Below are 23,484 nucleotides of genomic sequence, written 5' to 3'. Positions count from 1 at the left end.
TGGCAATTCCCACAAATGCCATTTGATGACCCAACCAACTCAGGCTTGGATTGCTTAAAGATTTCACTTCCTTGTTCCTTCTCCTCCTCTTCTCCTTCCTGGTTTGTTTGTTTGTTTTCAAAGGGAAGATGACAACTTTTGTCTTGTGGCATTGTGTCACAAGGCTTTGTGGGGCTCTCTTGTTCAGTTAACACTGAGCTTGCTGACCGTTAGCTAAAAAAACCAAAAAAAAATCCCAAACCTTGATGCTCTGGGAGTTTGGGGGAATCCTTGTTAGGTGGCCCAAGAGGCTGAAGGAACAGCACTCGAAATGGTGTCTCCGTCCACTCCATGGAGTTTAATTGGGCCCCAGGAGAGCCACATCAGGAAGGTTTTTCTAGACAACTTTTGCTTCCGGAAACTAAGTCAGTGGTGAAATCCTCGGCGGTTTGCCACCGGTTAGCTGCCCGCGCATGAATGATGCGCGCCAAATGCATGCTGTGCACATATATGCACAGTGAGGAAAAAGGAGACTTAAGAAGGTAAGTAGAACAGCGGGGGGGGGAACAGCTGTGCCGCGCGATTTATATTCACTAGAAAGCAGGATTTCCTGCTAGAAAGCGAATATAAATCATGTGGCACAGCTGATCATTGAAAATACTGGTTCCGATGAACTGGTAGCATTTTTTTGGCTACCAGTTCATCCGAACCGGTGCAAACCGATAGCACTTCACTCCTGAACTAAGTCCAGAAATCATGGGTGTAGCTATGAAGGTGACTCTGAGGCAGTGGTGAAATGCAAATTTTTTTGCTACCGGTTCTGTGGGTGTGGCTTGGTGGGCATGGCTTGGTGGGGGTCATGTGACTAGGTGGGCGTAGCCAACTTTTTTTTTTTACTTTTTTAAAGCATTTTTTACTTCCTATTCGCCTGAACCGGTAGTGAAAAAATGCTTTCAAAAAGTTTTTTTTAAAAGGTCCTGACAATTGCACAGCACAGTCGCGATCATCGGAACCCTTTTTTTTCCTTTTTAAAGCATTTTAAAAGCATTTTTTTTACTACCGGTTTGCCTGAAAAAATGTTTTAAAAAAGTTAAAAAAAAGAAAATCTTTTTGGAAAAAGCCTTCTGAAAAAACAACAACTCACCTTTGGGACAACTGTGACCTGGATGATTGAGTCTCTCCATAGACGTCCCTTCGGAGGCTGCTGGGAGCTGTTCAGTCCTGCAGGTTCTGAAGGAAAGTTAGAAAAAAAAATCTCACTCACAATGAGAGAAAACCAACCTCTCGACAGAAGACCCAAGAGGCCCAAGGGAGGTGGGTGGGTGGGCTCCCCTTGTCCTCCCCTTGTCTGGATGCCTTCAAGGGCAAGGGGGCTAATTAGCCATGGGTCTGGGTGCTTTCTTTTGGATTGCAACCCTGAGCAAGGGCTGGGCTGGATGACCTCGTGAACCGTTTCAAATTGCAGGATTCTCTCGGTGACATCTGTCCTGGCAGAAGGTAAAACCAGTCAGATTAAATTTCTTTTGTGTTTATAAGCTGCTTCCTGATGGTTATACCCAAAAAATCCCTTCTCAGGCAATTTCCCTCTCCCTCTCCCCCTCCCCCCCGAGAAATCCACCCCTTTCTTTACCTATAAATGTCCCAATTCCCTTTGCTGGAGGAAAAGCCTGGAGTTGCCACTAAGCAGACTTGCTACCTGTGGAGGCAAAGGGACAGGTGAGTTATGGCCCTCCCACCTGTGGGCACCTGACAGGTGAGGCCCCTACATCAGATCCCTCTGGTGGTTCTCTGTCTCTCTCTCTCTCCATCTGAAGGGGCCTCTTGCAGGGGGCTTCGGGTGACATCCCGGTTGCAGCAGGGGGTCTGCAGGAGGGTCCCTCAGGCAGGGAGGAAGGGATCTATAGGGGGATCTCTGCAGTGGATAAAGAGAAGGACACAGTAGATCGCAACCTACTTCTTGGTAAGTTAGAAAAATGTGGGATAGACAGCATCATCACCAGATGGGTTTTTAACTGCACTCAACATATAGTCCTTAATGGTACTACAACTACATGGAGTGAAGTAAGCAGTGGGGTCCCACAAGGTTCCTTCTTAGGCCCAGGACCCTTCAATATCTTCATAAATAACTTAGAAGAGGGGATAGAAGGGGAACTCATCAAATTTGCAGATGACACTGAGCTGGCAGGAATAGCCAACACTCCAGAAGATAAGCTCAGGATACCAAAAGATATTGAAAGACTTGAACGATGGGCCCTACCCAACAACATGGAATTTAAAGTGGAGAAAAGCAAGCTTGTACATTTAGGTAAGAAAAACCAAATGCACAGGTACCGTATATGTGGTACCTTGCTGAATAGTAGTACCTGTGAGAGGGATCTTGGAGTCCTAGTGGACAACCATTTAGATATGAGCCAGCAGTGTGCAGCAGCTGCCAAAAAAGCCAACGCAGTTCTAGGCTGCATAAACAGAGGGATAGAATCAAGATCACGTGAAGTGTTGATACCGCTTTATAAGTCCTTGGTAAGGCCACACTTGGAATACTACACCCAGTTTTGGTCACCGCGATGTAAAAAAGAACTTGAGACTCTGGAAAGAGTGCAGAAAACAAAGATGATTAAGGGACTGGAGGCTAAAACATATGAAGAACGGGAATGTCTAGTTTTATGAAAAGAAAGATTAGGGGTGACATGATAGCAGTCTTCCATTATTTGAGCAGCTTTTACAAAGAAGAGAGGGGGAACCTATTTTCCAAAGCACCCAAAAGCAGGACATGAAGCAATGGATGGAAACTCATCAAGGAGAGAAGTAACCTGGAACAAAGGAGGAATTTCCTGACAGGGAGAACAATTAACCAGTGGAACAGTTTGCCACCAGAAGTTGTAGGTTATCCATCACTGGAGGCTTTTAAGAAGAGATTGGACAACCATTTGTCCAAAATGGCGGAGGGTTTCCTGTTTGAGCATCGAGGTCTCTTCCAGTCCTGTTATTCTGTTACATACAGGAGAGCATTGCTCTCCAGAGGCCATCTATCTCTCCCCCTCCCCTGCCATTACACAGCAATCCAGGATCCATGGGACCCCCACTAGAGCAGTTGGATGACCAAGGAGGAAGAGTCCAGCTGGGCCACTGCAAAACTATGAGACCAACTTTGGGATTCCTAGCTTGGTCCCAAGTTGGAGGTGGGGTCCCTCTTCCTTGTGGGGTGGGCTTCCAAATGGTATCATTGCCCCTTTAACTTCTCTCCTCTTTGCTCCTCTCTGCAGGGAAGGAAGGAAGACCATGGGGCGATTCATCTTTGCGAGTCTCGGCTTGCTGGTTGTGGCTTTTTCCCTGAGTGGTGAGTTTGCTTGGGTCTCTCGTGTCTGGAGAGTCCAACTCTCTTGCCTCTGAAACCCTTCCTGATTTGAGACACCCGCCCCTCCCCCCTCCCCCCAAAAAAACCTCTCGCTGAAGTTGTTGTTTGGCTTATTGTGCAATTTTGGCCCCACCTTGTCTCTCTGCTCCAAGGCTCAGGGCTGTTTGCAGCAATGCGATAACAAAGCAAAATCAATGCGATTGAAATGCAGAATTAATGAAAAGTTAAAACGTTGGCAAAGATGCAGGCATTGATCATTTAAAAAAAAAAAAGACTGCTCTCCACCTCTTGCTAGAGATTCCTCTACGTGGGATCCACCCACGAGCTTAGATCCTTTCTCAGGAACCTAAGAGCTGGCAGGGCGTCTTCAGAAGGGGCTCCCCTTGGCAGTGAGTAGAAGGGGGCAGTTATGCAGTTTCCTGGTGGCCAGTGCAGTTCCTTAAGGAGAGAACCTATATGATCCCAGTACTTTGCACTGGTCAACAGCCTGACTGTTACCTTCTTCAGCAGTTACAATTTCAGGAGAGGTTCAAAGTTCGCCCCACATGAAGCCCATTGGAGTAGTTGTGAGGGTTGTGAGACTTGCTCTGGAAGGTTCACACTTCACACCCCAAAGCCAAGTGTTCAAAGGTTGAACAGGCTTAACCTGGTCCCTGAAGGAACCCATTTTCTGGCTTTGCAAGGTTCACTGAATGGTAGACCAAAGTGGACAGGTTCACACATGGTACACAGTTTCAAGGAAATTAACCCAAGTTCACCCAAACCAAGTTTTGGACATTCTCCAAACTCAGCTTCCATATCTGTAACCCAAGTCAAGTTCAATTTATTGCCATCAAACATGTTTGTAACTCAGCAGGTTAAGAATGTTCTGCAGAATCAGCTGTCTTCTCCTCCTCCTTCTCTCTTGGCCATCTTCTCATTGGGCTTCCTCTCTTCCCACCCAGGAATTGGAGCTGATCACCATTGTCCCTTTGATTGGTTCTCCCACAATGTGTCTTGCTACAAGCTCTTCAAAAGTTGGATGACCTGGGACGAAGCGCAGGTTGGATATGCCCTGTGCCTTTGAATATGAATTGAATATGAGAGGTTGCTTGAGATGGACGGCTATAGAAATTGAAACTCAAATAAACAAAAATAAAATCTAGCTCAGCCCGAGAAATCTAGCAGAATTTTGCATAGCCCCCAAATCCCTTCTGGCCTGGCCAAAGACCCATAAAGGGAGACCTAGAGATCAACTAGACTGTGCGCATGAAAAGGTAACACAGATCATCATTTTAGGACAGTCCAAAATGGAAGTATTCTGTGGACTTTATACTGGTGTAGACTTTCACGGCCAGTATCTAGTGTGGATCTTCTGGGTTGAGTGACCATCTGCTAGAGAACAGAATTCCTGATATTTTGCTGGCGTCTTGACCACCTGGTCTCTGAAGGGATGGGGGGGGGGGGTCTGAGATTCTAACGCATGAATTTAAGTCAGGAATTCTTCAAGAGCTGGAGGCTCCAGCAAGGACATCAACGTCAACGGAGTCAAGACTTTGGCTGGGACTATGCCATCATCAGGTCCCTGCCCTTTTCCCACAGGCACAAATACACACAGAAAGTGAAGATGTTCCTTCTCTGCTAAATGTGTGTCTTTCTCGGTTGTTGCTTTCTCCCAGAGGTACTGCACAGAGCAGCAGGAAAACAGCCATCTCGCTTCCATCAAAGACGTGGGAGAATCAGTGAAGTTGTCCAACCACATCTCTCAAGGATGGAGAATCTTTGATGTCTGGGTCGGATTGAGGCTTTCGAAGAGAGTAGGTCCTTTCTATTGCTGATCTTTTATCAATGCTTTTCTACCATTTCTAAGGGGCTGTTTGAAGGGTGGTAGGGAACCTTTCTGCTAAAAGATTGTTGAGGAATCGTGCAAAAGAATAACCTATTTCGCTGGGGGTCTCCAACCCAAGGACTCATTGACTTTGACCCTATTTCTCATACTGAGATCAAATCAGTATCGGCTGAGCCGGTGACTTTATGGACACCTCCAGATAGTTTTCTTCGGGGGTGTTTTCAAATGTAGGACCTGAAAACCAATCATTAATCATTAACAGAGTGGATGGGAGGAATTCCCTGCAGAAGATAATGGGAGGGGCTCTTACAGATTAAAAAATGTGCTCATGTTTATACATTGCGGAAAAGGCGGTGAAAATGATACAGCCACGCACATACATAGGTAATAGATGATGTAAGCATGAAGAAAAAGGTTTCCCCTGTTCAGTCGTATCCAACTTTAGGGGGCAGTGTTCAAGCTTCTGTGGTCATGTGGTCAGCATGACTCTACACCAAGGCACACAGAACGCTGTTACTTTCCCACCAAAGTGGTTCCTATTTATCTACTTGCATTTGCATGCTTTCGAACTACCTAGTGGGCAGGAGCTGAAGCAAGTAATGGGAACTCATCCCATCATGTATAACTTGGGTCTCGAACCCAGCTGTCAGATTTCCAGCTGACAAGCTCAGCATCTTTAACTCCTGGACCATCTCACCCCCTTTTGATGGAAGTATAAATATTCATAATCAAAGATACAAAAGTGGGCAGTAGGTATAAAAAGGTTGACTACCCCTGGTCTATTTGGTTTATAAACAATAAGAGAGTCGTAAGGGACCTTGGAGGTCTCGTAGTCTGCCCCTCTCTGACCCTGAGTCCTGTATAGCCAGAGCCCCTTCCCCAATTGGTTAACATGGTTTCCCTTTCATTACAGAAAAACATGTGGGAGTGGAGCGATGGCTCCAACATCACCTACACATCCTGGAAACAAGGTGAACCCAACAATTTTTTGAACAAGGAGTCCTGTGCTGCGCTGACAGTCGGGTCCCGTAAGTCACAACTGAGGGTGCACTTCCAATAATAGGGACCACTGATGACCTTCGCTGACCTCTTGGATCTCTGAACTTCCTTACACTTTGCACAGACAAGGCAACACAAAACACCCAAAGGAGAAACAAAACTGAAGGCCCCCTAATTCCTTCAAACATCGGGACTGTAATTAGAAATTGTTGCAGGAATATCATCCCATAATTCAGGGGTGTCAAACTCAAGGCCTGCGGGCCAGATCCTGGCTGTGGGGTGCTGAGATCCGCCCCACGGGGCCGGCCTGCAAATAGCAAAGGACCGGCCCCTGGTGCCTCTGCTAGGCAAAACACGGTGGGGGGGACAGTGCACCCCCTGTTTTGGCTGCCAGGGTGGTGCAGGAGGCAGTCCAGGCTCAAAACACTCCCACCGGCCCCCGTACCTGCCCCCCCCCCATTTTGGCTGCCAGGTGCTGCAAGAAAATAATTGAGAAAGAAAATACTTGGGAAGACAGGCAGCAACCAGAAGAAGAAGAATTGGTCAGGAAAGCATTTTTTTCCAAAAAGGAGGCAGCCAAAGAGAGCGGAGTCCAAATATAAGGTGCAGGAAGAAATATGGATGGCAAAGGAATGAGAAAAGCAGTTAAAAACAAACAAATCGGATAACAAACTCCAGTTGCAAGGAAATCCCTCTTCCGGGGTCAATTTGTTAAGGCAGTGAAATTGGGCACGTGGTACAATTCTTTGCCCTGACAGGTTCAAGAGGTTTCTGAGTTGGGAAATTTTGACCCCTAATTTTGCTTCGCTGGCAACTTTTGAGAGGACTGGAAGGCTTCTGATTGGGTGGCAGGGAGGAGAACAGAAGGGATCTTTCAGGCTACACGGACTCAACTTTAGGCAGCTTTAATCTATCTGAATTTTGTCTCCAGCTAGTCAAGGCAAGAGGATCATCTCCTTAGCAGTCATAAGTTGAGGACTCCCTGTAGAATAGTCATAGGACAAAAAGGAAGCTTTGCTACCCTCTTGTGGCCGAGAGCTTGATAGGCAAGATCTGATAGCCATGACCTCACTTTTCTCTCTCTCTCTAATCTATCTATTATCTACCCACCCCCTCACCTCTGTTTATCTATCTATCTATCTGTCTATCTATCTATCTGTCAGTTAATCAATCAATCAATCAATCAATCTACTGTCTGTCTGTCTGTCTGTCTGTCTGTCTGTCTATGATTAAATTAGATGCCACTCATCTCACTATCCAGCTGAGTTACAATAACCTGCTGAACCAAAGCCCATTATAGCAGATGAGGTTCTCCTCCTACGATATCCTCATGTCCTTCTGCAGATGTATTTAGAATTACAGAGTTGGAGGTCTTCTAGTCCAGGAGTCTCCAACCTTGGTCCCTTTAAGACTTGTGGACTTCAACTCCCAGAGTCCCTCAGCCAGCTTTGCTCTGGGAGTTGAAGTCCACAAGTCTTAAAGGGACCAAGGTTGGAGACCCCTGTTCTAGTCCACCCCCCTGCTTAGGCAGTAAACCCTACACCACTTTAGACAAATGGTTATTCCACATCTAAAAAACTTCCAGTGTTGGAGCATCCAGAACTTCTGGAGGCAAGTTGTTCCACTGGTTAATTGTTCCAACCGTCAGGAAATTTCTCCTTAATTCTAGGTTGGACTCTCTTTAATGATCTTCCATCCATTACTTCTTGTCCTGCCTTCTGGTGCTTTGGAAAACAGGTTGACCTCCTCTTCTTTGTGGCTGCCCCTCAAATATTGGAAGATGCTATCATGTCTCCCCTAGTCCTTCTCTTCATTAAACTAGACATACCCAGTTCCTGCAGCCATTCTTCATATGTTTTATCCACCAGGCCCCTAATCATCCTGGTTGCTCTTCTCTGCACTCTTTCTAGAGTCTCAGCATCTTTTTTACAGTGTGGTGACCACATGAGGGAGGTGCCTCTGAAAAGCTCCTTGCCGATTCTGAGGGAGTCACTACAAAACTTTCTCTTTTGTTGCCCAGGGTTCCTCCAATGGAATGACAAGGACTGCGGGCACAGGCATCCTTTTGTCTGCAAGTTCTAGCCCTGGAGTGCGGCAAGCAGCTGATGAAGGTCGGAGAAGCAGCGAGGCCCCCCTGCCTGCCGAAATCTCTGCTCCGTACCTCTTTGCTTAACGGATGCTTTGCGTCACTTGGATCTGATTTTACTCATTCTGATGGGCCAGAAGTTCGAATAAATTCTGTCTAGCAAAACTGGTGTTCTGTCCCACTTCGCCTGCATCCGAGCGATGGCTTAATTAGCCGGCACTATCAGCTCTGGCAGCAAAATAGCGAGCACCTGCCAAGTGTCTCTGTTATCTCCCTCGACGCCGATGAGTCACCCAGGAACAAAACAGTAGTTCAGCTCTTAGTTAATCAGTTGATTTGCCTGCTACGAAGAGGCACAGCAGTTCTTGCTGCTTTTATATCCCGTGGGCTCCATGACTCAGCACTTCCTAGGCCTGCCCCACCCCTGCTTCTCTTGTTCCCGCCTCTCCTGCCTACAAAACCTAGGGTCCAGCCAGGCCTGATTGCCATCAGCTGGGTCTGGAGGCGTGGCCTGCGGGGGGAAAGAATCAGGGGACGGAGGCCTTGTTATCTCCTCCACCTGGCCTGCCTCTGGCTCCTGGAGCTGAGCCAGGGAAGCCGGTGCTCCCGAGATAAGTCCTGGCGGCCCTTCCCCCTCACTTTCCAAGTCACTTTCTGGCAGAGGGCCCGGCTCGGGGGGGGCGCAGACACAACAACTGGTGTCCTTTATTTTCAAACTCAGAGACCCCTGAGTCTTCTTGTATAGCAAGGGTTGGTATTAAGGGGAAGGGGGTGTTTCTTTACAAGGACCATCCATTGACGCTAAGTTGCTTTCTTGCATGTCCATCTCGCTTTAACGGGAGGGCTGAGAATCTGCTGGGCTTCGGCACCATTTTGCTGTCTCCCAAAGACGATTGGCACACGCTCCCCACTCGGAGCATGAATGCCGCTTCCTGCTAGAAAGAGCATATAGGTGGGATGGTGAGGTGGGCCCCTGAGGGCCAGGGCTGTGCTAGGCTGCTCTGTCAGAAATCCAAAGATCTAAACCTCCTCTGGAGGGCACCGAAGAGCTCATGGCGCCTCTAGCCCTCGGCGACCTCTAGCAGTCCAAGGCCATAGGGGCAACTCCTTCAGCCACATCTGGGAAGAAGAGCCCCATTGCTGGGGGATTCTTTTCATCTGGCCTTTGAAAGAGTTGGGAGCCTTCAGTCAAGGCCTGGAGTAGATAACAGAGGGGATGTCATGGGGGGAGCAGGGTCACTTCTCCTTCTGAAGTGGAGGCTCCATTATGGAAATGGCAGGCAGAAGCCAAGGTAACACTCAGGAATGATATGGTAGGCAAGAAGGCAACCAAGATGTTTTGTCAAGGAATTGCACAATTGGTGTCCAAAGGAAGTTATAGACGCCGACACGAACTTGCAGTTTTATATAAATCAATATATTCCACATCTATATTAACAGCAAACTAGATTGTCAGGCAAACAGGATCATCCTGAGGTAACATCACAAGAACATCATTCTGAGGTAAATCATCACAAGAACATCATTCTGAGGTAAATCATCACAAGAACATCATCCTGAGGTAAATCATCACAAGAACATCATCCTGAGGTAAATCATCACAAGAACATCATTCTGAGGTAAATCATCACAAGAACATCATTCTGAGGTAAATCGCGGGTGTCAAGTTCGTGGCCCGCGGGCTGTTCTTTTGATTGATTGATTGATTGATTGATTGAGTCCTTCTCCCAATGGAGACAGTTGCTGTCCAACAGCAACCAGTTTTAAGTTGCAGACTTCTGCCAAACACAGTCAGAACAATCTCAGCCACTTATCATCATCATCTTTTCATGACCCCATAATCCCTTGAGGGGTGGAGTCTGGACAACTGAAGGGAGGTAGCAGAGTGTTTACTGGCCGGATGTCCTTCCTGTTGCCAATGTGGAGTTTTTGTTCAGCAGATATTATCACAATGTGCCCAGAGACAGAAATATCTACCTCTACCTAGGATTGAACTCACAGTTTCCTGATTGTGAGGTGGGAGCTCCACCTCTAGGCCACCACACCACTCCGCATCATCTCCATCTGTCTGCTGTGCTAAATAATCAGCTTATGGGCAAGGCTGCCTCCTTGAGAGTAATCTGGCTGACCTTCACTGCTCCTGCCTTTTCTCTGCGCTACATGTTCTTGGATTAGGAGCCGAAGGCAGTTCCTCCTCCTCATCGCTGTCTGGCTTTCCCCACCTGAAGCCTGAAGGCTGTCCTGCTGCAGCTGTGCTTCAGCCAAATCCCTCTCCGATGGCTGCTTGGAGCCATTGACCAACTCCTTGATGTGCCCGGAACTGGTTTATCCTTCTCCAAACTGACCTCTGGGGAGGTATCTGGGGAAGTGTCCAGGGGAATCATCACAGAGTAGGATGGGAGTAATGGAACCCTGAGATTATTATACAAATGTACACAAATGATGAAATAGATGTAATTACTAAACAAATAAGAAATAGAAATGAAGATCGATGCAAATAGAAAATAGGGGCTGCTTGAATACTGTTCTAGATTGAATTGAAAAGGGAAACAAGAAGAGAGAAGGAAAGGAGTAGAGAGAGGGAGGAAGGGAGAGGATAGGATAGGATAGGATAGGATAAGATAGGATTCAGAATAGAACAGAACAGAATGTAGGATAGGATAGGATAGGATAGGATAGGATAGGATAAGATAGGATAGGATAGGATAGGATAGGATAGGATAGGATAGGATAAGATAGGATAGGATAGGATAGGATAGGATAGGATAGCCTTTTCAGAAATTGTGCATATTTCTTCAGAGATCTCCCTGCTTTCTTCAATGGTGCTATTTCTCCCCACCCCCCATTTTTTGTTTTTCTTGTGGTCATTCCCAAAACTCCCAGAGTAGGACCTAAAGTGTTTTTCAAAAGGCAGCTAGAACTTCTTCAGTTCTGACTGAATGGTGGAGGACGGAAGGATTTATATTCCTGGAAGTCATCTGAGGCTACTTGGTGCATCTGTGCCCTCAGACTAATGCAGTCTGTTATTAACAGCAGCTGCTTGCAATTACTGCAGGTTCTAGTCCCACCAGGCCCAAGGTTGACTCAGCCTTCCATCCTTTATAAGGTAGGTAAAATGAGGACCCAGATTGTTGGGGGCAATAAAAGTTGACTTTGTATATAATATACAAAAATGGATGAAAACTATTGCTTAACACAGTGTAAGCCGCCCTGAGTCTTCGGAGAAGGGCGGGATATAAATGCAAATAAAAAAAAAAGTGTCACCTGAATCAGCGTGCAGATGGCTCTGTGGAACCTTCTAGGAACTGCTGAAAGGATTGTATTGTGGAGTCTTATCTCTCCCCCGCTGCCGACAAAGGACTTTTCAATCTTAATGTAGATGGCCTCTTGGTCCCCTCTTTCAAACCACTCCACCATCCCCACCACCATCCCCACCACCACCACCCGAGCAGGATGGGGCATTCATGCCCATAGTGGAGGTTGCAAGCACCAACCAGCTTTGGCAGCAGGCAAGGGGGTGCTGAGGACCAACAGATTCTCAACCCTCCAATTAAAATGAGGTGGACATGCAAGAAAGCTTCCTCACACCAATGGAAGGTCCTTCTTAAGAGACACCTTCCCCCCCCACACACACCCTCTTTAATGCCAAGGCTTGCCGCGCAGAAGGCCCGCAGGCGGTTCTGAGCTTTGGAGCTCAGCCGTCTCTGGATATCCGAAAGAATCGAAGCCAGTCATGCTAGAGAGAATTTATTTGACCTTCTGGCCCATCAGGAGGAGCAAACTCTGATCCAAGCTATGGAAATCAACCACGAAGCGAAGGGGTGCAGAGCGGAGATTTCAACAGGAAGTAGGACTTCATTACTTTCCGTTTGGAAGATCCGAGGGGTACACCTCCATCCTTGGCTGGTACTTGCAGACAAAATTATGCCTGGACCCACAATCCTGATCGTTCCACCCAACGTAACCTGGGCAGCAAAAGAGAAATTTGGATCACCTATTGCCGTGACTCCAGGAAAGTCCCAGTAGATCCTTTCAGTGGTCCGTCCTCCCTCAGTTGAAGGAGGACCTTAAGACCCCACAGATGGAGAACCACATCTGCTAAAACGGGCTGGGGGGTGGTTTCAGCAGGTGGTCGTGACCCGGGTGACTTACCTAGCCATCAAGTTTCTTTTGTCTATTTTTAAATTTAATTTAATTTATTTATTTGTATCCCGAGCTTATTAATTTTACAAAGAACTCAATGGGATCAACATATCCAACACTCCTTTCTCCTCTTCTTTTCGCTGCAACATCAACCCTGTGAGGTGGTTTGGGCACAGAGTGAGGGCTGGTCTAAAGTCACCCAGTCAGCTTGAGTGCCTTAGGTGGGACTAGAAGTCACTGCCTCCTGGTTTCTAGCCTGGTGTCTTAGCCAGTAGACCAAACTAGCTTTCAGGCTGTTCAGGCATGTGTTAGTATTTCTCTTCTACACACACAAAATGTATAGTTGAGATCCATCTCACTGCAATGGGGGGGTTGCAAGATTGATATATATCTGAGCAAGCAAACAATGAAGAAAATGCCAGATGTCCTATGACAGGGGTCTGCAAACTTGGCTCTTTTAAGACTTGTGGACTTCAACTCTGGGACTCAACTCAAGTTTGCAGACCCCTGTCCTATGACAATGATGGCCTTTTGGAACAGGGTAAGATGAGGATTGTTAGTTTAATTATGAGCCGATGGCCCTGTCATAATTGTCATATACAGCTCCACTTCCATTTTTAATGGTGTGTCCCTTGTCTGTACAGAATGTGGCAGCTCAGAGCTCTGAGAGGTCAACAATGGCCATCGGTGGCCAAGGGGTCAGAGTTGCAAGAAAGATCCTCTTTGGGTCTTCATTGTGGGAAGTGCACCTTCTTTGACTTAACACAATGCGCACCATCACATTGACTTACGCGACCAGGCAGACAACACAGCACAATACTCCATGTTTGCATGGTTGTTGGGCTCTCCTGGCATCCAAGACTTGTAGTTGAGCTTGGAGCCGTCACTCCATTGCCAGGTGTTTTTCTGTAATGAAAGGGAAGCCGTGTTAACCAATTGAGGAGGGGGATCTGACTCTGCAGGGGCCAGGGGCAGAGAGGGAAAAGCTGGCAGGTTTCAAAGGGCAGACTAGAAGACCTCCAAGGTCCCTTCCAACTCTGTTATTCTGTTATAAATCAAATAGACCATCTCTCTCTCTCTCTCTCTCTCTCTCTCTCTCTCTCTCTCTCTCTCTCTCTCTCTCTCTCTCTCCCTCCCTCCCTCCCTCCCTCCCTCCCTCCCTCCTTCCCTCCCTCCTTCTCTTTCTCCATTTCTCCATTAGTCTCAGTTGATTTGGAACAGCCAATCAGGGCTAAACTTGGTGAATGCTTACCGTAAATAGATAAGGATTAGAAGACCCAGAGAAGAAACACCCGAGAAGAAAACTACCTGGAGGTGTCCATGAAGCTCAGCCTGAGAGCCATTTTACCTTCTGACCAATTTGATCATCACCAGATGGATTTGTAACTAGCTGACAAACTGCACTCAACATGTAGTCCTTAATGGTACTACATCTACATGGACAAACAGGCAGTTATATAGATGATCCTACACAAAAGGAGCCAGGTTTTGACTTCTTCACCAGCATTGGTCAACAGGTTGAGTACCCAACATGGTGTCTGCCAGGACTCATTGCTCGAGTGGGGTCTTGTCTCTACTCATCAGTGTGACTGTGGTGCTCCTTGACAAAATATCCACCACATTGTGTCCGAATGTCCATCGAGAGCTTACCCTGGCCCAATGTCTGGTTTTTTTCAACACACAGCACCCTGTCCTTGAATGGCTGGGTGGACTGGACATTAACATTTGAACTACCATAAGTCCTTGTATTTTGCCATATCCTAAATAAATGAAATCTACATGGAGGAAAGTAAGCAGCGGGATTCTGTCTTAGGCCCAATCCTCTTCAATATCTTCATCAATGACTTAAATGAGGGAATAGAAAGGGAACTCATCAAATTTGCAGATGACGCTAAGCTGGCAGACTAGCCAATACCCCAGAAGACATGCTCAGGATACAGAAGGATCTTGACAAATTTGAACATTGGATCCTGCCTTATAAAATGAAATTCAGTGGAGAGAAAAGTACATTTTCACAGTTGTGCCAATAAAAACCAAATGTACAGGTAGAGATTAAGTGAAACTTGTCTGTATAGTAGTAACTATGAGAGGGATCTTGGAGTCCTAGTGGACAGTCACTTAAATGTGAGCCAGCAGTATGCAGCAGCAACCAAAAAACAGAATCAAGATCATGTGAAGTGTTAATACCACTTTACCAATTACCAATGCCTTGGTAAGGCCACACTTGGACCATTGTACCCAGTTTTGGTCACCATGATATGGAAAAGATGTTGAGACTCTAAAAAGAGTTCAGAGAAGAGCAAGAAAGAAGATTAGGTAGCTCAAGGCTAAAACATATAAAGAAGGGTTGCAGGAAGTGGGTATGCCAAGTTTAATAAAAAGAACTGGGGCGCCATGATAGCAGTCTTCTAATATTTGAGGGGCTGCCACAAAGAAAAGTGGGTCAGTCTATTCTCCAAAGCACCTGAGGGCAAGACAAGAAATGATGGGAATGAACCAAGGAGAGATACAACCTACAAATAAGGAGAAATTTCCTGATAGTGGGAACAATCAACTAGTGGAACAGATTGCCTTCAGAAGTTGTGGATGCTCCAACACCAGAGGTTTTCAAGAAAAGATTGGATGACCATTTGTCTGAAATGGTCTAGGGTTTTCTTCCTGAGCAGGGGTTGGACTAGAAGACCTCCAAGGTCCCTTCCAACTCTGTAATCCTGTTATGTTCTATTCTGGTGGCAGCCTTGGAAGATACTGACTGATCTCAGGAAGATAAATAAGAGTGAAATCAGGGGTGAAATGCTATCGGTTCAGACCGATTCACCCAAACCGGTAGTAAAAAATGTAAAAAAAAAAAGTTCCGACAATCAGCTGAGCGACACCCGATCGTCAGAACTTTTTTTTTTACTTTTTTAGCATTTTTTTTACTACTGGTTCTCCGGAACCAGTAGTTAAAATGCTTTAAAAAGTAAAAAAAAAAAAAAGTTCCGACGATCGGGTGTCGCTCAGCTGATTGTCGGAACTTTTTTTTACACTTTTTAAGCATTTTTTTACTACTAGCTCGGGTGAATAAGTAGTAAAAAATGCTTTAAATTTTTTATAAAAAGGCTCCGACAATCACAGCTGTGCTGTGCGATCACTGGAACCTTTTTTTTACTTTTTTAAAGATTTTTTTTTTACTACCTATTTGCCCAAGCTAGTAGTAAAAAATGCTTTTAAAAGGTTTTTTGAAAAGTTCCCACGATCGCGCACCACAGCTGATTACCTGCTCCTCGCGCGCTGTTCTACTTATCTTCCCAGGCCTCCTTTTGGTGTGCACTGCAGCACGCATTTGGTACATGTGCGGCCAGCAAACCGGTAGTAAACCGGTTCAGATTTCACCACCGGTTGAAATCAATGAGTCCTTGGGTGGGAGACCACCAAAAAACTCCCTCAGGTCTATAGGTAACAGTTGGTAATGGAAAAGCACCCTGGATTCATTCATTCATTCATTCATTCATTCATTTTGATGAGAGGCAGGATCTACTCCTCTGTTGTTGCCAGAAATTAATATTTCTATTCACAAAGTCACCAGGAGCTGAGCTCAACTCCAGGGAAACTCCCCTTCTTTCTATACCATCCAGCATTCTTCAAGAATTGAAAATGCAACAGGGCAGAAGACGAAAGCCTGCCGGTAACAGAAACGAGGAATTTCTTCTTAAATAAAAAGGAAAGAACAGCACCCCCCCCCCCAGGCCTGACAAAAGAGCCCTCAATTAATGGCCCCCAGAGTTTCAACCTGGTTTAGAGCCCATCCAAGGGGGCCACGAAGAGGAAAGGAGGACCTGATACTGAGATGGGGGTCAGGGCAGGATCCATCCTTTTTGGGTGGGTGGGGCTTTACAGACAGCAGTCAGTTCTTCAACTGGGAAGGAAGGATTTGGTAAAGGGGAGAGAGAGAGAGAGAAAGAGAGAGAGAGAGAGAGAGAGAGAGAGAGGGAGGGAGACCAGATGGGAATAAATGTGTTCTATTTTTATTTTCCACGGTGTTATCCAAGGCAAGAACATTCAGGAGAGAGATCTCTGCCTCCCTTGGAGGCTTCATCAATAAAACCCATCAGAAACAGTCGAGGTGAATTCATAAAGATTAACATCGGAAAGGACTTACTTTCTCTGGATCATTCAGTCCAATCCAGACATTGGACTGGAGGTTGGCCCCATGGGAGGCCAGGTTGGCCATGAAATCTGCCTCTGGCTTGCTATGGATGGAGGCCAGGTGGCTGTGTTCCTGTTGCTGCATGCAGAATCTCTGGGGTGGGATGGGGGGAAGTGACAAGAGAGAAAGAAACTTGGTTAGCTGAGAAGCTGATATGCCTGTTTGTTTCTCTGACAGAAGAGCAAGGATTTGATTGCATGGTCCTGGCCGCCATCTTGATTTCGTTGACACCCACAGTTGCCCTTGCCGGAACATGGCAGTTTTTGAACCATTCCTGATTTAGCTTCACAAGTTTCGGACCCCCCACCCTACCACCACCACTTTAGACTGGACCCAGGCCCTTAGACTGGACCCAGGGCCAGCCTTTTGGGTAGTGGGCGCTACACTAGACCCCATTCGCCACCTGCTTCCTGTCTGTGGAGGCCCCCTTGGGCTCAGCAAAGGCGCCTTTTTGTGCAGAGTTTCCAAGAGGAGAAGAAGAAAAACTTTGCAAAATTTTGGAGGTGGCCAAACGCATGCCGGCTTTAAGCATGGGAGATGTCCAAGCCAGCTACTTTTTAATGCATCCTACAATTCATGCACATTCATGCATCTACCAGCTGTTCAAAATAACAGAGAGTTGGAAGGGACCTTGGGAGGCCTTCTAGTCCAACCCCCAGCTCAAGCAGGAGACCCTCTACCATTTCAGACAAGTGACTGTCCAGTCTCTTCTTAAAAACCTCCAATGATGGAGCACCCACAACTTCTGGAGGGAAGCCATCCCATTGATTGTGTTCGCTTTCATTTTAGGTTGTTCCTCTCTTTGATTATACTAATAACAACAGCAACAACAACAACAACAGTTGGAAAGGACCTTGGAGGCCTTCTAGTCCAACCCCCTGCCCAGGCAAGAAACCATTTCAGACAGATGGTTATCCAACATTTTCTTAAAAACTTCCAGTGTTGGAGCATTCACAACTTCTGCAGGCAAGTTGTTCCACTTATTAATTGTTCTCACTGTCAGGAAATTTCTCCTTAGTTCTAAGTTGTTCCTCTCTTTGATTATTTTCCATCCGTTGTTCAAATATCAGGGAGTATTTTAAAACTTAGGTTTATCTTTCTTCTAAAATACTGCTATTACACTTCTCATTCAGAGTAGCCCAAGAATTGGGTGAGGTTGCACAAGGTTACAGCCCCCATCCCCACACAAAGCCTCTCATCTGCCAAACTTGAAATGAGTTTTGACAAATGTCTATTCCCCTCATCTGACTTCTGTCAAAATTTTCTTCCTCCTCCCTCAACCCTAAATCAAACTGAGAGCCAGCTAAGAGCCAGAAGCCAGGAGGCTGCGAGTTCTAGTGGGCAAAACAGAAGGAGGAAGGACTATTATGTCTGTTGGTCATCTTGAGATATTTATAGAAAAAAATTAAGAAAGGTGGGATAAAAATAAATTTAAAAAGGGAAATCATATTGGTGGAGATGGATGGCAGGAGGTAACAAACCTTTATAAGGTAGGTAAAATGAGGACCCAGATTGTTGGGGGCAATAAGTTGACTTTGTATATAATATACAAATGGATGAAGACTATTGCTTGACACAGTGTAAGCCGCCCTGAGTCTTCGGAGAAGGGCGGGAAATAAATGCAAAAAAAAAAAAAAATCCAGCTCAGAGAGCACCAAGGACCACACAGTCCCCCTCCCCTCCTTCTCCAATAATTCCACTCCCTCTTCAGGCACTGATGGGTGCTACCTAGTTGGATCTTGAAACGTCTGCGAGAAAACCACCCAGCTCAGGCAGCACCCATGAAACATACTCTTGGTCATTCTCCTCCTCCTCCTCCTCCTCCTCTCCACGCACCCCCTCCCTTCTAGCTCAGAGGACGCTACTTAGTTGGGTCATGGAAATGCCTGCAACTTAGTTCTTTAGTTCCCTTCTAGCCGTTGTCCTTCTCCTCCTGCCTCCCCTCTTCTTTCATTCCACAACCCCCTCCCCTCTGGCACTGATGATGGTACCTAGTATGGTAATGAAATGTCTGAAAGGAAACCACCAAGCTGAGAGAGCTTCAAGGACCCCACAGCTCAACCCTGAGCTACGAGTATTCTCTTCAATTAAACGAAATTACTCCTCTATCTGGTGCATCAGCCTGTAGAGCCCCCAGCTGGCTCTAAATTCTCATAAAAAGGGCCTCTGGTGGCTCAGCAGACTAAGTCTGTCTGTTATTAACAGCAGCTGCTTGCAGTTACTGCAGGTTCTAGTCCCACCAGGCCCAAAGTTGACTCAGCCTTCCATCCTTTATAAGGTAGGTAAAATGAGGACCCAGATTGTTGGGGGCAATAAGTTGACTTTGTATATAATATACAAATGGATGAAGACTATTGCTTGACACAGTGTAAGCCGCCCTGAGTCTTCGGGGAAGGGCGGGAAATAAATGCAAAAAAAAAAAAAAATCCAGCTCAGAGAGCACCAAGGACCACACAGTCCCCCTCCCCTCCTTCTCCAATAATTCCACTCCCTCTTCAGGCACTGATGGGTGCTACCTAGTTGGATCTTGAAACGTCTGCGAGAAAACCACCCAGCTCAGGCAGCACCCATGAAACATACTCTTGGTCATTCTCCTCCTCCTCCTCCTCCTCCTCTCCACGCACCCCCTCCCTTCTAGCTCAGAGGACGCTACTTAGTTGGGTCATGGAAATGCCTGCAACTTAGTTCTTTAGTTCCCTTCTAGCCGTTGTCCTTCTCCTCCTGCCTCCCCTCTTCTTTCATTCCACAACCCCCTCCCCTCTGGCACTGATGATGGTACCTAGTATGGTAATGAAATGTCTGAAAGGAAACCACCAAGCTGAGAGAGCTTCAAGGACCCCACAGCTCAACCCTGAGCTACGAGTATTCTCTTCAATTAAACGAAATTACTCCTCTATCTGGTGCATCAGCCTGTAGAGCCCCCAGCTGGCTCTAAATTCTCATAAAAAGGGCCTCTGGTGGCTCAGCAGACTAAGTCTGTCTGTTATTAACAGCAGCTGCTTGCAGTTACTGCAGGTTCTAGTCCCACCAGGCCCAAAGTTGACTCAGCCTTCCATCCTTTATAAGGTAGGTAAAATGAGGACCCAGATTGTTGGGGGCAATAAAAGTTGACTTTGTATATAATATACAAATGGATGAAGACTATTGCTTGACACAGTGTAAGCCGCCCTGAGTCTTCGGAGAAGGGCGGGATATAAATGCAAATAAAAAAAAAAACCAGGAAAGTTGCAGATCCCTGCCCTTAATTGGCCCCACATGCTACCCATAAGGCTGCTGCCACCCGCCCACCTTGTGCCCAAAGGCAGGGGACGAATGGGCAGCCAGGGGCAGCAAACCTTTTCCTGGCACCATTTCTAGCTGGCTCAAAGAGTGGAGAAGGGAAGTTCAAGTGAGGAAGAAGAATCCATAGAATAGCTGCATTTCAGGCTATCCTAAAATGTTGACCTTTGCTGCGCATGCAGGCACCTCAGCCTCGTCTCCCTCCACTTCATCCCAGCCAGAGGGGTCTTGTGGGGGGGGGGCGATGTCTTCCAGGCTGTGCCTAGACTTCTCCTCTGCCTGGGCTAAGAGATTCACAGGCACACAAGCACTTCTAACCTCTGCAGCGTTCCAGGTGACCGATCGGTTGTAGACCTTGTAGCAAAACTCGTTATAGGAGGTCCAATCGGAGGGACAGTGATGATCAGCTCCAGCTCCTGTGTGGGAGGAGAGAGAGCCCAATGAGATGATGGCCAGGAGAAAAGGAGGAGGAGGAAGAGGAGGAGGAGACAGCTGGGTCTGCAGAACATTCTTGACCTGCTGAGTTAATAGAATAGAATAGAATAGAATAGAATAGAATAGAATAGAATAGAATAGAATAGAATAGAATAGAATTTTTTATTGGCCAAGTGTGATTGGACACACAAGGAATTTGTCTTGGTGCATAGGCTCTCAGTGTACATAAAAGAAAAGATACCTTCATCCAGGTACAACATTTACAACACAATTGATGGTCAATATATCAATATAAATCATAAGGATTGCCAGCAACAAACATCTTTGATGACAGTAAATTGCAACTGACTTGTAGCTGCATTTGCAGATTGTCTAAATCTTGGTTAGAGCTAGTCCTGGTTCATTCCCTGGAACCTACATATCTTGTGTGACTCTCTCCACTTGGGTTGCTTCCTCGTTCAGCAAATTGTGCAAAGCCAGAAAGGAACCTCAAGTCTCAACGGAGCCAATTTGGTCTAGTGGTTAGGGAGCCTGGCTAGAAAGTGGGAGACCAGGAGTTCTAGTCCTGTCCTAGGAACGAAAGCCAGGTGGGTGGTTTTGGGCCATTCCCCCCCCCCGCCGTGCCCAATCCACCTCACAGGATTGTTGCTGTGAGCAAAACAGGAGGAGGAAGGTATTTATTTATTTTATTTATTTATTTATTGCATTTATATACCGCCCTTCTCCCGAAGGACTCAGGGCAGTTAACAGCCAATTTAAAAGATACAATAAATATACAATAAAAACAAAACTAAAATTTATATAAATAGTGGCCAAAATTAAAAACTAAGTAATATAAAAACTAAAACCCCATTTAAAATTACTTAATCATGTTGGATACGTTCACCTCCTTGAGTTCTTTGTAAAAATAATAAAGGTGGGGTACAAATAAATAAGTAAAAAGTTTGAAGCTTCCCAAGCCAGTTGAATGTAGCAACAATTATGCCCACTTTGGTTGCAACCTATCCTGACTACTGCAATGTACTTTTTGTGGGGCTGCCTTTGAAAGCCTCCTGAAATTGCAATTCCTGCGGAAGGCAGCAGCCAGGCTATGGGCCGGTGCAAAGCAGGGGGATCAGGTGGTTTTGTCCTAAAGGAATTCCACCGGCTTCCTGGGTACCCCCAAACTGCTTGAGCCTTGGGTCTTGAGGTGGCTCAGACTGCTAAGACAGTCGGTTATTAACAGCAGCTGCTTGCAATTACTGCAAGTTCAAGTCCCACCAGGCCCAAGGTTGACTCAGCCTTCCATCCTTTATAAGGTAGGTAAAATGAGGACCCAGATTGTTGGAGGCAATAAGTTGACTTTGTATATAAATATACAAATAGAATGAGACTATTGCTAACATAGTGTAAGCCGCCCTGAGTCTTCGGAGAAGGGCGGGATATAAATGCAAATAAAAAATAATCAGCCTAAGTGGCTGATTATTTGTGGACTACCCTCCACTGCTACCCTCTGCCCAGGAGAGGCCCTTCTGAAGCCGTCCCTGGCAGATGCCCAGCTCTTTGGTCTCTGGGAATGGGCCTCCTCTTGTGTGGGCCCCATAGAGAGCAAATCCCAGCATTCTACCTGTAATGATCAAGGCCTGCATCTTTGCCAAAGGTTTAACTTATAATTAATTCTCCATTTCAAACCTGTTCATTTTGCTTTGGTTTTGTATCGTTGCACAGAGTCCTGGGTCTTGGGGCAAAGAGAGAAGCTGGGATCTAAACTGCAGAATAAGCCAAGCAGGAATAAAAGCAATTTCAGGCAGAGGGTGCTGGGGGATGGGGGGGGGGGCTTCGAATCAGGAAGGGGGTTGAGGTGCAAGATCGTTGGCCTCTCCAGATCCCAGAGACCCTGCTGGAACTCACCATTTAGGGAGAGGGCCACGAGCAGCAAGCCGAAGCTCACAAAGATGAATCGCCCCATGGTCTCCCTTCCTTTCCTGCAGAGAAGAGCAAAAAGAGGGGAGAAGAGGAAAGGAGAGTGAGACCCAGGGGAAAGCAAAGCCCCCCTCAGGAAGGAGACCTCACATCCAACCAAGCTGGGAATCCCAAATTTTTGTCTGCCCATCTGGACCCCGTTTCTCCCTCCTTGATCACCCAGCAGCCTTGGTGGGTCACAGTGGATCCTGCATTACTCCGTAAAAGGCAGAAGAGCCGCCCCTGGAAAGGATCTCCTGTGCATCTCTTTCTCTTCCCCAGAGACCCCCTGCTCCCTGACTCCTGCAGACCCCCTGCTGCAACCTGGACGTTGCCAGAAGCCCCCTGCAAGAGGTCCCTTCAGATGGAGAGAGAGATCTGCTGCAGGGGCCTCACCTGTCAGGTGTCCACAGGTGGTAGAGCCCCACTCACCTGTCCCTTTGCCTTCGCAGGTAAGAAGTCTGCTCAGTGGCAACTCCAGGCTTTTTCTCCAGCGACGGGAATGGAGGCCTTTATAGGCAAGCAAAGGCAGGGGTGGGGGGTGGATTTCATGGGGAGGGGGAGAGGAAGGAGGAGAAAATTGCTACAGAAGGGAATTTTTGGTTTAACCACAAGGAAGTAGCACAAAAGAACTTTTATCTGACAGGATTTATGTTCTGCCAGGATAGATCTCACACAGAAATCCAGCAATTTGTCATAGTCCCTGAGGCCATCCAGTCCAGCCCCTGCTGAGCACCTGGGACAAATGGCTAACACAAGTGTGGGCGCACGCACACACACACACACACAGACATGGCATCTGGGTCTTGGGGCTGCTATTGTCAGATTTGTGAGCGAGATTTCTCTAACTTCCCTTCAGGACCTGCAGGGACGAACAGCTCCCAGCATCCTCCCCAGGTGGGGGCTTCACTCCGTTCCCACAATAGGCCAAGACCTCAACCCGGGTTAAGAAAAGGGAAGGGCCGCTTGGTTCACACAACCTGCTGAATGAGTGGCTGGGTTTTCAAGAAAAGCCGATCCACAAACCACACAAGTGTTTTCCCTGAGTCTCCCCTGCAAACTCCCCACAGACACTTTAACACAGAAACATAGAAAAACTGACAGCAGAAAAAGGCCTTTTGGACAGTTCGGATCTGCATTTAAGTTTGTATTTGATTTTATTTCTTTTTTTTCTTTTTTTGAGAGGATGGACATGTCTTTCTCCCAGCCATGTTCAAACTCAGTTTCTGAGGATCGGCCCTCTGAGGATC

At 46.7% G+C, this 23,484-nt stretch overlaps 2 protein-coding genes across 4 annotated transcripts; one reads left to right on the top strand and one right to left on the bottom strand.

Annotated features, from left to right (window-relative positions):
* Positions 1–1,644: 1,644 nt before the first annotated feature.
* On the top strand, positions 1,645–8,402 carry LOC131202126 (C-type lectin lectoxin-Phi1-like). 3 transcript variants are annotated; one of them, XM_058190752.1, is made up of 6 exons: positions 1,645–1,695; positions 3,243–3,316; positions 4,279–4,376; positions 4,993–5,130; positions 6,076–6,190; positions 8,182–8,402. In XM_058190752.1, exons 2-6 carry the CDS (start codon positions 3,259–3,261, stop codon positions 8,241–8,243), a joined length of 471 nt encoding a protein of 156 aa, XP_058046735.1. In that variant the 5' UTR covers positions 1,645–1,695; positions 3,243–3,258; the 3' UTR covers positions 8,244–8,402. The 3 variants fall into 3 exon arrangements, with proteins under 3 accessions (XP_058046735.1, XP_058046736.1, XP_058046737.1); XM_058190753.1 differs by lacking the exon at positions 1,645–1,695 and adding an exon at positions 1,712–1,732; XM_058190754.1 differs by lacking the exon at positions 1,645–1,695 and adding an exon at positions 1,920–1,939.
* Positions 8,403–11,978: 3,576 nt separating this feature from the next.
* Positions 11,979–22,254, bottom strand: LOC131202454 (C-type lectin 1-like). The gene is made up of 5 exons (XM_058191452.1): positions 22,184–22,254; positions 20,177–20,274; positions 16,532–16,672; positions 13,182–13,296; positions 11,979–12,212 (listed from the first exon to the last, which is right to left on the bottom strand). The coding sequence occupies exons 1-5, from the start codon at positions 22,239–22,241 to the stop codon at positions 12,106–12,108; spliced, it is 519 nt and encodes a 172-aa protein (XP_058047435.1). The 5' UTR covers positions 22,242–22,254; the 3' UTR covers positions 11,979–12,105.
* Positions 22,255–23,484: the final 1,230 nt, after the last annotated feature.

Source organism: Ahaetulla prasina, chromosome 7, assembly GCF_028640845.1.
Source record: "Ahaetulla prasina isolate Xishuangbanna chromosome 7, ASM2864084v1, whole genome shotgun sequence".
NCBI lineage: Eukaryota > Metazoa > Chordata > Lepidosauria > Squamata > Colubridae > Ahaetulla > Ahaetulla prasina.
This window is presented reverse-complemented; position numbering and strand designations above follow the sequence as displayed.

Bases quoted from the DNA above. Each gene is read 5' to 3' on its own strand.
- LOC131202126 (XM_058190752.1), top strand. From the start codon at position 3,259: ATGGGGCGATTCATCTTTGCGAGTCTCGGCTTGCTGGTTGTGGCTTTT. The intron at 3,317-4,278 runs GTGAGTTTGCTT...CTTCCCACCCAG, and splicing joins TGTGGCTTTTTCCCTGAGTG to GAATTGGAGCTGATCACCAT. The intron at 6,191-8,181 runs GTAAGTCACAAC...TTTGTTGCCCAG, and splicing joins TGCGCTGACAGTCGGGTCCC to GGTTCCTCCAATGGAATGAC.
- LOC131202454 (XM_058191452.1), bottom strand. From the start codon at position 22,241: ATGGGGCGATTCATCTTTGTGAGCTTCGGCTTGCTGCTCGTGGCCCTC. The intron at 16,673-20,176 runs GTTAGAAGTGCT...ATCCCACCCCAG, and splicing joins TCACCTGGAACGCTGCAGAG to AGATTCTGCATGCAGCAACA. The intron at 12,213-13,181 runs GTAAGTCAATGT...TTTGCTGCCCAG, and splicing joins TGTGTTGTCTGCCTGGTCGC to GTTACGTTGGGTGGAACGAT.